This window comes from Phlebotomus papatasi, chromosome 2, assembly GCF_024763615.1.
Source record: "Phlebotomus papatasi isolate M1 chromosome 2, Ppap_2.1, whole genome shotgun sequence".
NCBI classification, from domain to species: Eukaryota; Metazoa; Arthropoda; class Insecta; order Diptera; family Psychodidae; genus Phlebotomus; species Phlebotomus papatasi.
Genome location: NC_077223.1, coordinates 72948100 through 72962501, shown reverse-complemented (window position 1 = coordinate 72962501; position 14402 = coordinate 72948100). Strand labels below are relative to the sequence as shown.

The following is a 14402-nucleotide window of genomic DNA, read 5'->3' as shown; positions in this document are numbered from 1 at the left end:
AAAGATTGTAAGCATGTTTTCCAAGTTTCTTATCAGAAGAACATCGCTCGCATAGAAATGTCAAAAACATGCTTACAAAACAAAACATATCGTGCGCTGTGTATAGCTAATTGATTTTGATAACAAACAATGTGAAAAGTGTCTCACATCAGAAAATATTTCACCAGATTTACTACTTATAAGGAAACTGTTTATTGATAAAAGATTACCTAAAAATTAAAATTTAAGTTTAAACACTTCCATTTGGTAAAGGTAAATCGTTCAAATATTTCAGACACTGCTGTCAGTGAAGTGTTCCTAAGTTTTTAAGGCAAAAGCAGATTTAAATGCGTTATCCATCGTGATAAAAAGTAAAAAGGAATACAGCGTATAATTCTTAGTAATCGGCTTGACAGCCATGTACCCCATGTACCTGTCTTTAAAAGAATAATCATAAAATACTGACAAGAACGGATCCAAAGTACATTTCCTTGTACTTTGCAGTAGAGCCTCGCAATAGGCCATATTTGGTTCCAGATTTGACACTTGGGTCGCACTATAGTCCATGTCATTTTTTAAATTATTAACGACTTTTAGTATTGAAATGATTGAAATTGCTCGACAGCTTCCACTTTCTTTTCGATTGTGGTACTTGTCCTCGCTCTCTTCATTATGGATCACAATTATCACAACTACTTAATAAAGTTTGCCAAAAATATAATATTAAAATAATTATGACAATATTGCATGTCGCGTACTAAAAAACATAACCTAACTTAAAATCAATGTTTTGAAATCAACGGTCGATAAATTGTGGACTATAGAGCGATGGCCTATAGCGAGATTCTACTGTACATTGGTTTAAATTTTGTAATAATACTCAAATACGACTTAATTTAATTTCTGATCAAAATAAAAAAAAGCGTAGTTAGCAAGTCTAATGTCAAAAACATATATAATGGAGAAAAAAATAAGAAGTCGTTTTTAAATAAAGAGAAATAAGGTTGAATTAATTAAATCTTCACTTTTCTTTGGCAACTTCTGAATTGAGACCTATCAAAATTCTTTATATTTTTATTACTTTGTAATTTTGGTAGAAATAAATATAGTGGACATTTTATAGTTTAAGTTGTGCTTAAAGCATTATCTAAATATTTGTAGATAAATACGAAACTCTACAGATGAGAAGTAAAAAACTAAATTTAGTAAGCGATAAAAATCACTTGTGGATCATAACTCAATTTAGAACTTTAAAAGCATTGAAGTTTCTTTACAAATTTTGACAAAGGGAAAATAAAGAGCTTTTCATGTTATCCACAAACGACTTAGTAAACCCATTTATGTAAATATTTCGGTATTTTACTAAACAAAATTGAATGTTTTACTGATCAAATTGTTTTTTAAGGCTTATCTGTTTTTGCCAATTTAATCCCTTAAAATATTTCACAAATATATTTGAATATTTAATCAAATGTGGATAGGGCTTAAGAATAAATATTTTTTGAAGGTTTCAACTCAATTGTGTTTTTAAAAATCCATTAAAATAACTATTTGAAGCATTATAAAACAAATTGAAATTGTAACATTTAGTTCTCACTTGAATATCTATCTAAGGCAAGGCAAGGCATTGGTAAAGAAATTGCACATTTACGATTAGTTACACGTTTTTTTGGGTGTCACTGTGTATTCATTAGGCCGTCGGATTGAAATTTGTATTGTTGAATATCACATTTGGCCAAATCATCAGACACTGAACCTCCCAAATTTGGTAAGTCTCAGTCCGGACAACTTTTTTTCCATTGCTAATTCCTCTGGTTTATTTGGTAACATTTTCCTCACACTCAACACTCAAAAATTTCACATTATCCACTCTCTCACTGTGATTCCAATTTTTTTTTCTTTGGTACATCTGCTCCTTCAATGATCCAGCACTGAATATTTTGGAGCACTTTCAGTGTCGAAAAAGTGTTATTATTTCTTTTGTGGGAGAAAAAAAAAGGAAGAGAGAAGGTGTCGGATTAAAAGGTGATTTCTGGTGAATGAAACCACCTTCAATAATCATGCGTCGGTTGATATTTGCACAGTATCGTACTGAAATTAATTGCCACCTGTGCTAAAAATTTCAAGGACACTACTCCAAGAGAAATCCACTTTCGAGCCATGATCCCGCACAAAGAGCGCGCAAAGAGAGCCACTTGTTTGGTATTATCGGATAGTATGGGGAGGAAGAGGAAAAGCGCGCCTATAACCAGGCGTCACCATCGACGGATGTTCTGGACAGTTACCCCGGAACATAAAACGTAAAAAAAACAAGTTCGTCACACGCACGGGATGCAAAAGATGCTGGAGGTATTGTATGGAGGGAAAAAAAAGTCGTTCCAGAGAGTGAAAGGTGCTCAGCAATTTACCTGTGCGAAGTATCACCAGCGGTAAGCGACGCGAAACTGATTTCATTTGATTGCAACTGCGATGTGTTTTCTTTGGGCTCTTGCCGAACTCGTGGCGATGTTGGGGCTTCGTTGTCTTCGTTGGCGCCACCGCCTCGGTCGCCACTCTCACAAGCTCCACTCCCCACATCCGCCTCAGCATCTCTCGCAGCATCGTCGCGTTTGCGCGACTTCTCCTGCGTAGGTCCAGTTGACTGAACTGTCGCTGGTGACTTCATGTGCGATGACTGTACCATGCCAACGGAAGATCCACTTCCATCTCTGACACTCTGGAAAATGCCAAGAGAGTGGCACTGTCAGAAGAACAAGATGAAAATATACTTTACAACAATTTTCCCTTCCAAAAGCTTCCCACTTCAAAGTAACACCCCGTCACAAGCTATTATCTACATTGTTTTGTCGCAAGGATTAATTCCCCCCCTTAAATAGCTCCTTCTGATAGAGTGCCCTCAAAGTTATTCTCAGGCATAGTTAAAAGTTTGGACAAACCATTTAGCTAGAAATTCAATAAACAAATATTGTGTTGGTGAGAACCTCATTGGAAAGCTTCACAATCCTTTTAATAGGATATTCATGAAAGAGCTAATTATAAATAGTTAGCTATTTATTTAAATCCTAACAACAAAACAATTAAATGCACTTTTGAACAAATGCACTAATTCAGAATAAAAGCTATGATAAATCGACTAGACTGTTTCTACGCTGAGAGAAATCCGAAAAAGTTAAAACAACATTCCGGAAGTAAATCGGTGTAAATATTACCCTTTTTAGGTGTATTGGGGGTTAAAGTTAACCTTTTTTATGTTAATTTTACCCTTAAAAAGGTGTAAAATTAACATTAAAAAATGTCGATATATTTTTACACCTAAAAAGTGTTAAAGTTATGAGGAAAAAAAGTTAATCGCACCGTCTTTTTTCTCAGTGTAGTATAAACTATTTTGCAGATATAATTCAAATTTAGTTTTTAATCATGATCTCGTTGGGACATTGAGAAAAAAAGGGGTGCGATTAACTTTTTTTCCTCGTAACTTTTACACTTTTTAGATGTAAAAATATATCTACATTTTTAATGTTAATTTTACACCTTTTTAAGTGTAAAATCAACATGAAAAAGGGTAACTTTAACCCAAAATACACCTAAAAAGCATAATATTTACACTGATTTCGGATCCATTATGCAGGGTAAAATTAACATTTGTGGAATGTTATTTTAACTTTTTCGGATTTCTCTTAGTGGAAGAACGACAGAAAACTAAGATTAGAGGAGACCGGGGCTAAATTATCCAGCAAATGATTTTTTGCGCATATTAAAAATATTGAATCAGACTGATAAATACATTTACATTTCCAATCAACCCTCATTAAAAAGCTCTCAATTTTCCTTTAAGTATTCAATTTTTATTTTTATTTATTTCCATCCATCCACCTAATACTATTTCTAGTAGAGGTTAATTTGAAATGAAAGTATGATCTAAAGTCATTGAAATGCATTTACGAAATATTTGCTGATGCGTTTTCTACCAATCATAAAAAAAGCATTCCAAAAGGAGTTTAGGGGTTTCTTCACGTGGCTGAATGTTGATTGGGGATGTTAAAGAAAATCATGTTAATGGTCCCCCGAACGAATTAAAGAAGGATCTCAACAGTTATGTATGTTTCACACAAGTTTTAAAAGATGTTTTCTCAGAAATCTTTAGGAAATTTGCTTTAAAATATGTACTTCATATTTTTGGAAAATGACAAAAACCAACAAATGAGGCATTTAGAGTGATCGGAGCGCGATGTCTCAGATGAACAAAATTGTAGTTCTAAGTGTGGCCTATCACCTGGTATCATTGGATTTTTAATATTTTGTTTAGTTTATTTTATACAAATTTTTAAAACCTCACTTTAGGACCATTTTTTTGGTAATTTTTAGAGAAACTTCAATTTTACACCCCGAAGGAGTGGTTTTACAAGGTTTTTTGTAATTATCAAAATTGAAGCTCGACTAATGAGCTTTCCAACGCACCCACACTTTTCAAGTTCCGTTCACTAGAACCTGAGATATAACGGATAATGTAAGGCAAAGCAGAAAAAATATAAAAGTATTAATAAAAAAAAATTGTTACGTATAGGAGCAAAACCAAGACCAGATTCTTAATCAGGGGACTTGACTCTATCAAACGTACCATGTGAGATCTCCGTTAACAAAAAAAGTTGTGAATTTGTTGCATAGTGTAATACTTGAAAATTACGATTTTTCTCAAAGCTATGAACTGAACGCTTTCAAGATTTGAAACAAACCGAATTATGGAGACTTACTGGGACTTAGGGGAGGCTTTCAAGCTTCGCACACATTCTGGTTTCACACATTTTATATTTTTCCCATATTCCTTTAATGAATCTGACCTCCTATGGCAATATATTTTAATAGCTAGTTTTATGTCATATATTTCTTAAAAAATTAGATCAGATTCATTAGTGGAGTATGGGAAATATATGTATGCGAATTATCTAAAGCCAGAGTGTGTACGAAGCCTGAAAACCTTACCCTAATTGAAATTGAATCAAAGATTCCAGGAATAGATTTATGTAAATAAATTACATTTTTATTACTTTTTAATATCCTTTTTATATTTTTTACAAGAAACGCATCAAATATTTATTCTTAGGTTTTTCCTAATGTCTTACGCCTCCGACTAGCTGAAATGGATACCTATTTTTCTTCTAAAAACATATTCTGTAGATAGGGCTTGCCTTTATTCTCCTTCCCAACATTAAAAAAATTATTATATAAATAATTTTGATAATTTTGGCAAACGTAAACGAATTTAGAAAACATCCCACAAATATTGTGCAAAAATTTAACGTAGGAAATGGATAATTTTACGAATTTTATGTCATTAAGAATTACAAGGTAAATATAGTGTCTTATTTCCTATTTTAAGATTCTATTTTCCAATTAAAAAGTTGCAGTGAAAAAAAATATTGCTATATTAAAAAGAACATGCAATAAATAAAATTCATAAAAGCTTCTTGAACTTAATGAGAATCGGAAAAGGAGAAAAAAAAGGGTAACCATATGGGAAATTGATAAATTAAAGTCAAGAGCTCAATGATAAGACTCTTCATTTTCTCAATCATAAATTGCCCCAGCCAATTGCCTTTGAGAATTCTCAGGAGTGTGTAGTCAAGTGTATAGTGTTCATTATATACATATAGCTCATATTCCAATGAGGAATTTCACCCACGCAAATCAGTTTTCGTGTCAATTGATTGAGGAGGAAATTGGCACTCACCCTCTTCTTCTGTTGGCTGTCTCTGGCACTGTAGAAGATTTGATCGTCACTGTGGGAGCCGTACGTGGACACTTTCTGCACGTTCTCCCTCGAGGGACGACGACTCCCACTCCTGCTGCCTCCCTCGATACTCTGCCCCGCATCCTGGCTAACTTTCGGGATAGCCCCAGCCGATTTCTTTCTCCTACGCATCGTTGTGTGCTTTTTCGTTGGATCCACTTCGTTCTTGACCACTCCTGAATCGTCAATCAGTGAATGTCGCTTGGAATTAATCTTCTCCCGGATTTCCATATTGCTTCTGGCTAGAAAATCAGCATTAGCAGCCACTTTGGCAGCATGATTGGGCACACAAGCTCCACGTTCTGCTGCCTTTTTCTCTATCATCCCATAACCGTAATTGTACGCTGGATAAATGAAAAAGATATTTTCAAAAAAATAAAAAAAAATATGCACTTCGCTTAAATACACAAATAAAAGTATTGCATGGTTTATGTTTAACATCTACATAAATTTTTCACTTGTACAATAAAGTCGAGAAAACTAAATACATCAGCCCCATGTGTATAATAAATTTATCTCTGATAAAAATATGTTAAAAGTTCCTCTGCAACTTAATAAATCAATAAACTAACAGCGGTAACTCTGGCTCAAATTTATGAAGCTTTTTAGTGTTTTTTTTTTGTACCGCTTTTCGTTATTCCCATGATTAATATACTTTTCCTTTTGTTTCTGATAAAGATGCCACATACTGAAACAATTTATTACACATAAAAATTATTTGTTATTATTTGTAATGAGTTATTCATTTCAATTTGAAATTTTCGGAAACATAAAGTAATATTTCCTTCTAAAAGTACTAAAGAATTTTAAATTCTTCATACTATAAAAATATTGTGGTCGTATAAATATTTATTGAAATTGGGATTAATTGAAAAGTTCAATCTAATTGAAAGACATTAAGAAAGTATATCGAGCAAATGTACTAATTTTTTAATAAATTCTTTTCTAAAAATAAATTTAACAATTTTAGACTGTATTAATTTCAAAGGTAATTTTAGTACAAGATATTTAATTAGATAGTTAAATTGATTTTATTCTTTTGTTTTCCATCAAAGTTTTTAATGTAAGCCTGTTTTGTAGGTATTAGTGTATGACTTAAAATTTACCGAGACTAAAGTCAAAAAGGACTGTCAGTCCTTGGGAAATTAACGGTATCCTTCGAAAAATTCACAACTTTGACAATTTATTACTCGAAAACGGCTTAACCGATCTTAATGAAATTCGGGTCAAAGTGGATGTATGACTTATGCCCAACGCACAATAACTTTTGTTTAGTAAACATGTTTTTGATATTTCAATGAGAGTGAATGACACATAGATCTAGTCATTTCATATTTACAAACAAAAATTATTGTGCGTTGGGCATTATGCCCAACGCACAATAATTTTTGTTTAGTAAACATGTTTTTGACATTTTAATGAGAGAGAGTGAGATCTAGATCTAGTCACCTTCCTCTCTCTCATAGGAAATTTTGAAAACATGTTTACAAACAAAAGGTATTGTGCGCTGGACATTAAGCTTCAAATAAATATTTTCAGATTTTCCCTCTGACTGCTCTATCTGGTAGCTCCCATACAAACTTCACATGTTTTAAAGCCATCGCACATTACAGGGCAACAAAACGAAAACTTTTTTCGTTTAATGGCAAATCACAGGTATTTTCAGAGCCTTTGGTGTATCTTGAACATATGACCCGAAGAAACTTATGGTCCATCACGTCAACTTTTTCAGATGTCTTTAAGTAAGGGTTCTTAAGAAATTGGTAGAACTATTTTTGTGAAACTTGCTATTTTTAAATAACGGCATTTTGTAAGTTGTTGGCGCTAAAGAACGTTTTCTAAAAGAAAACTAAACTCAATGGAACATTTTCCCAAAACAAACCCCTATCTCTCTTGTATCCAGATTTTCCTCAAATATGCTTGAATATTATTTAATTCCGTTAAACGTATTTCCTCGATTGCATCCTTTTGTCGTCTTTAGAGAAATATTCTTCTTAAAAAAGGAGCTAGGATTGCTGAAGTTCCTAGGGTTGTAAGGGTACCTTTACTAAAGAATTTTGACAAAAGGTTCTCAGTATAATTAATCTAAACATATTTTTCTCTGAATTAATTACTCAAGGTATTTAAATAACGGTATCTTTTAAGACCCTGCAATCTTTAGAGGTTTTAATTATTTTTTCAAGAAGAATATTACTGCATAAGAGATATTTCCTAGATACAATCCTTTTTTATGAGTTTGAAGGTTCGTAAAAGATTTATAAGGAAGATCTAGAAAATTGCAGGGAAAATGAAGAGATAAAGATATGGTTTGTTCCAGGAAAATTTGCTTTCAGTCCTTTACAAATTATTCTTAGAAACGACCACTATACGATAAACCTTTATTGTATAAAAGGAGTTTTGCAAAAAAAAAAATCATTACATTTATTATACATATGTTTTATGTTCTAGTGCTTTTCCTATACATATTTTTGGGGGGTCCCGATCAAAATCCCGAAAGCCAAAATCTCAAAAGCCAAAATCCCGAACGCTAAAATCCCGAAAGCTAAAATCCCGAATGGGCCAAAATCCCGAAAGTCAAAATCCTGAATTCTTAAAAGTTTCATATAGCTACTCCCATGATTGCACCCGCGCTTGCTGGAGGCAAAGGGAAATCTTCTGTGCTTAGGAAATTATTCTAAACATTTTCCTCCATATAATTTCATCCCTTTCAGGATTTTGAATATTCGGGATTTTGGCTTTCGGGATTTTGACTGCCACCGATTTTTGGGGTTGGTCCCGGAACAAAAGTTGTTACCTTTGCCAATATCTATTCGATGGTATAGGTCTCATTCGTGGCGAAAAGTTGGACCGTTTTGCCCAATGTCTTTTTACTAACTTTGTTCTAAAAATGTTGCCATTATCTTTAACTTGTGGATTTTTCATACTTTCTCATCAATTAGATTATTTATTTCTATTATTTTTAGTACATTCATTGTAGGAATCGTAGGAGCGACAAATTTTACTATAAGCTCCTGTCGACAGCTTAGAGTGCATCTCAATTGATCGAAACCTATATTCCTATTTTATCTTATAACATGTTCTAAATTTTCACATTAGAACTAAATATTTGAATTTGTTCAAAATAATTATTATAGAATTTAAAGAAACTAATATTCCAAACTAAAATAGAGCTCATATATTTTGAAAAATCGTATTTTGATTAATGATGACAATGTAATTTCGAAATTCAAAATTAATTTAATGTTAGAAAATACGAAGAAGTCTTGGAAACCAATTTTATGGTGCTATTTTATTACGAAATAAAAAGAGTTAATATTTATCCTGAACATTTTTTTTAGTACATGACTGTCCTCATACACTTCTGCATAATCAATCTTCGTTTCTATTGGTTCGTGTCGTATTACAACTGCTTGGTGGTTTTGAACACGACTAGGACTAAGGAAAACAGTCGTGACAGGAACCAATACAAAGAAAAGTCGATTATGCAGAAGGTCATGGGAATAGCCATGTTCTAAAAAAAATGTTCACGCACGATTTCCTCTTTTCATTATAATAAAAATTTTCAACAAAATTGACAAGCTTAACTTGAAAAATAAAAACTTTTACGAAAATTTGTTAGTCAAGACACTTTCCATTGTACTAAATTTGTTTAATTGTTATTGTTAATCATAGATTGGGGGCACTCAATGGGTCAAATGGTAGAGCACTCGTGCTATGATGCAAGTGTCCCGGGTTCGAATCTCCTTTAGGTCACTAGGAATTTTTCTGGCGTTAAAGGTGTTCGAATTGCATCCAATGAGCTTCACTGCACTTGATTCCACGGGCATAGAACTGACAACCTCATCCCGTACAAGAAAAAATAATAATGCATGTCTAGAAATCCCCTTGCGGGAAGGTCTTGTTCCTTCATGAAATGTTGTGCCAGCATTATTATTACTATTAATCACAGATTGGAACACTCACCTGAGAGAAAATTGAATTGGTCAGATGATCGTGTAGTCCTTCTGTCTAGGGTCCGGACACGACAGTCTGACTTGGCACAGTCAGGCCCAAGCTGACAGGGCTTCTTTACTGATTCTCGCTTGAGATGTGGTAAGCTTCCGCTCCAATACTCGCTCTTCTTCACTTGTCTCTGATTAATGCGCAGATAGTGGATTTCCTGCTCGTTGTTTCGTCTCATGCGGCGTCGTACGTAGTCATCGCAATCCTGACAGTGGGTATTGTCACTGAAGCTGCACTTCTCCACGTCGAAAGGACAGGGATGGCAATCGAAATACATACAGTCGCTGTCGGAGCTGCCACAGTGGCAAGATGGATGAGAGGAGGTCAGGGACTCGACACTTTTTATGCTTCCTCTTTGCTTAGCTCCAGGGTGTTCCTGATCAGAAAATCGGGCTGATCGACGCCCATAGGAAGCGTCTTCACGTAACAAGGACTCGCAGGAGGAGTATTCTCTACGGTCTCCTGGACAGGGCATAATTAGGGTTTTCAGGGGATTGTAGTCACAGGGAAAAGCCACGGGAGTGGTTTCTGTTTTATAAATCCCAGGGTTGTTGGGATTGTATGATTGAAATTTGAGGACATGTTGCTCCTGACTCTCATTCACAGCATCATTCTCTTTATTCTCGCTCTCCCACTGAGAGGCACAGAGCTCACAATCCGGATAATCAGGTCTTGGTTTTAGGGCCTCATTCTTTGCCATCAGATAAATTTCTTCATACAGATTTTCATCGACTCCATGCCGAAAGCTTGGCATTCGTTCCAGGGCACCATCGGAATGCACCCCACCGGAAATCTCTGTATCCGGCGGAGGCTTTTTCTGACCATTTCTTGTGGTCTTGAGGCCCTCCTTCAGTAGGTAGTAGTTGAAGCTTTTTATCCCAATCTCACCCTTCCAATATTGCTGTCCAATCCTCACCTCCCCATCCCCATTCCTCATTGAACCACCCCCATCCTCTGGACATTCAACACTCTTCCGCCTGGGGAAGGTGTTGTGGTGGAATTCCGTGGAGAAATCCTCCTGACTGCGATGGGATCTAGAGTGGGAGGTGTCTCCGAGACCTGCACTGCTCTTTCTCTTCTTCACTTTGCTCGAATGCGGCTTTTTGTGGATACTGGAGTAGAAACTTTCTGGCAATCTTCCACGTCTATTGATCGGCGTCGTCGGAAAATCTGTGGCGCCTCGGCATATCCCGTGATTTTCATTATCCATCCTCCTATATGGCTGTTCGTGTCACGCCACAAGACCTATCCCTGTTGGAAAAATCCAAAGGAGGGTAAGGAAAGGCATTTTAAATTTATTGTTGTGAATACGGTACATTCACCACTTTCTGCTAGTACCTTTGGATTTTACCAGTAAATAACACATTTTAAACAAATATAAATTACGCAAAATTTGCTAAAAATTATGGAAGCTTTGCAATATTTTTTTTTTTAATATTTTTAAGTGGCCAGAAGTAGTGCTAAAGTGGCCATAAGTGGAGAATCATTTTTTTAAGCATGTGCATGTGCGTTTTCTTCTTATAATGAAGAGGCACGTATAAAAGCAAAATGATTTGTTTTTTTCATTAAGCTATTTAACTGTCTAACACTAAACCTACCAAGACCCGGTCATATTGACCGGTTTTAAATTAACACATATTTAAACGATACAATGTCGCTATAAAACTTTATGAATTTCTTAAAATATGCTTGTAATATATTTTTCAGTGTTTAAATTTTAATTTTTTCCTCTTTTCCAATACAATTTTGTTGAGTATCCTACCCCACCGTGGCTTGTAATTTGACTAAAAAATGACCAAAAACGGTCAGTAGGTTTAGTGTTAATTAACGATGGATGCACATAATGAACATCAGTAAAACATATTATTTTTTAATTCTAGTATTAAAAAATAAGACTTTTGAAAAGTGATTTAAAAAATCGAACAATTTATTTATTTTTTTTCTATTTTTTTAATATAATCCTTTAGTAGGATAATAATTTTGTTAAATTAATCTTAAAAAAAAAACACAAACAGATTCAGTGACAAGTATTGTGGAGGAACTCGAGCTACACATTGTAACCACTCAGTCTAAAGTGCTTTAAGGAAAAAAACGTATTTAAACAGAAATTTAGTATATTTATTCCTCCACACAGTAAGGGAACTGATAATACGAAAAAACTTCTGACTTTTTAGATATTTACCGTAACGGTCACGATTGCAACAAAATCCCATATAAATTTAAATTGAAGTATGGTAAATGTTCTAATTCAAAACCATTTCTAGACGCTTTAACTTTGGCAGAAGATTCAACACATTACGTTCATACTTTTTCTGAAGAGAATTACATAAATTTGCTTCTTGACTTTTCTAGAATGTCACTGTTTAGTGAAAATTCTTTAGATATAATTTGAAAACTTCTTAAATACAAGAAAAATACGCGAGTGTAAAATGCTGCTATTGGAAACAAATTAATCCAAATGGAAACAAGGGAAAGTTGCTAATTGGAGACAAACAGTGTGTAACTGAAACCGCGACGAAAGGCTTCCAAAACCTTGTTGAGTTGCTCCTGAGCGCAGGATTTGTTCTTATTCCTGGTCTATTCTCCTTTCCCATCTAGCAGCCTTAGGCTGCTATTCTGCCATCTTTATAATTTTGTAACTGAGCAAGATCTAAGAAATTTAGTATTCTCACAGAAAAAATATAAAGTTCTAAAATATTAGTACTCTCCAAATATTTTAGACCTTGTTATAAAGTTTCCAACAAAATTTTCAAATTACCATATTCTATATCCAAGAATTTATCAATTCATCCAAAAATTCTTTGACATACATTTTCTTGGACGATCCAAATTGTGTAAAGTGAAAGTTTTGTCAAGGTTGAATTGAATATAATTACCTTTAAAAATATTTTAATGCTTTTTTTCGTGAAAAATAACAAACCACTGTAAACACACAGTCAAATAATTCCGCAGATGACGCTGCACGACAAGTCTCCAAACTTTTTATATCTTGTTCAATTTTTGCTATAAAATTTCTTGGCGGCAGAATTGCTCAACCTTGGATTGACTCTAACAAGAATTCCAAATTCTGCAAAATCTTACAAAATTATAAAGATGGCAGAATAGCAGCCTTAGTCTCTTTTATTTTAGAAAATAGTGAATATTGAAATTTTCGTTTTGACAAATTTTGCCCCAGTCTCCCCTACCCGTATCACTGAGTCTCGGGAAATGTTCGCTAATGGTTTGTTTCAGATGATAAATTTTCCCCATTTTCGTAGATTTTCTATATATATTTTATTTCGAAATGTATCGAACTTCGGTGATTCGTGCTTGATTTTTCTAATATTATATTATTATATTACACCTTGAATTCTCTTCTTAAGAATATTGTACTTTCACGAAATACTGTCTAGCAATTTACTGCATAGTCCTATCTAGCAAAGCTTTTGACCTGTATTAAAAAACAAATATTGCCTGAGATTTGACAACACTTATGATCATCCGACACATATATAGCGGGTTATATGTCCATAAACCGAAAATAATGTTACTAAATAATTACAACTTATTTACTGAACAATAACTCACTGTGCCACTAAGAATTTCCTAAGTATTATCAAGAACAATTTAAGTAAGAAAGAAAATTTTCGACAGAAATGAACAAGGCTAAAGCTCTATGGGGAACTTTAATTTCGAAAAGGAGGCTTCGAATCGAAATCCTCCCGCGTGAAGGCGCCATAAAATTAAAATTTTGCATCTAAGTGATTAAGATTAAATCACATTCCCTGATTGAAAGTTTTAAAACCACGACTTAAATTTTTTTTGGCAATTTTGAGTTACCTGTATTGCGAAATAAAATTCAAAAATTGAGGAATGATGCTATTCCAATGAAAAATAAACATTTTTTAGTGCTTTTACTGTTTTCAAACACACTCAGCTCTTCGTTATCCGGCACTTCGTTACCCGGATGACAGCTGCCAAACACTGGCGGTTGATGTTTTCAAAATTATTTTGACTAAACATGAAGTTTGTCGAGTTTGAATTAAGTATTATTATCATTGTATCGAAGTTTATAATACATAATTGTGATAGAAAATGAAACATAAGCACACCATGAAGAAAATTCTCTTGTTCTTCATCAGACAAAAAATAAATTCACACAGTACAAAATAGAAAAACCGTTGATCATTCAAAAAACGTAAATGTCATTTTGTGCCCCAGTCAGCCGGATAAAGAAGAGTCGAGTGTACTTCACTACATAATCGACTTTTCTATGTTTTGGTTTCTCTCGCGACTACAGTAGACTCTCACTAATTCGGCTCTTTTAAGATCGGGCTACTTTTTAATTCGGGCAGCGATTACATTTGAAAAAAGTTCGTTGTCATTTTTCAAGTTTGATTATGATTATCAAATGAATGAAATATGCTCAATTTTGGGCTGGTTTGTCTTAGTTTTGATGTGATTTTGCATTATTGAGGGATTTTCATACAATTTACGATATATATCAGTGTGTAAACTCAATATCTATATGCACATGAATAAAAAATCGTTGCATTTCAAAAAGTTTGTCGCCCGAATTTCTGTCTAATTCGGCTGACATTTCGGTCCCATATGCCCGAATTTGAGAGAGTCTACTGTATTTGATGGTTTTAGA

The 14402-nt window shown here is 34.0% G+C and overlaps 1 protein-coding gene across 3 annotated transcripts in view; it reads right to left on the bottom strand.

Annotated features, from left to right (window-relative positions):
* The window catches only part of LOC129804298 (uncharacterized), a 79162-nt gene that overhangs the window by 63008 nt on the left and 1752 nt on the right, over window positions 1–14402 (bottom strand). For 2 of the 3 annotated variants that reach the window (XM_055851459.1, XM_055851458.1), the window contains 3 exons: window positions 9731–11020; window positions 5708–6111; window positions 2388–2719 (listed from right to left, as the gene is read on the bottom strand). In XM_055851459.1, coding sequence (XP_055707434.1) covers window positions 2388–2719; window positions 5708–6111; window positions 9731–10979 — 1985 coding nt within the window. In that variant the 5' untranslated portion in view covers window positions 10980–11020. The remainder of the gene's footprint in view (window positions 1–2387; window positions 2720–5707; window positions 6112–9730; window positions 11021–14402) is intronic. The other variant, XM_055851460.1, reaches the window with a different exon arrangement.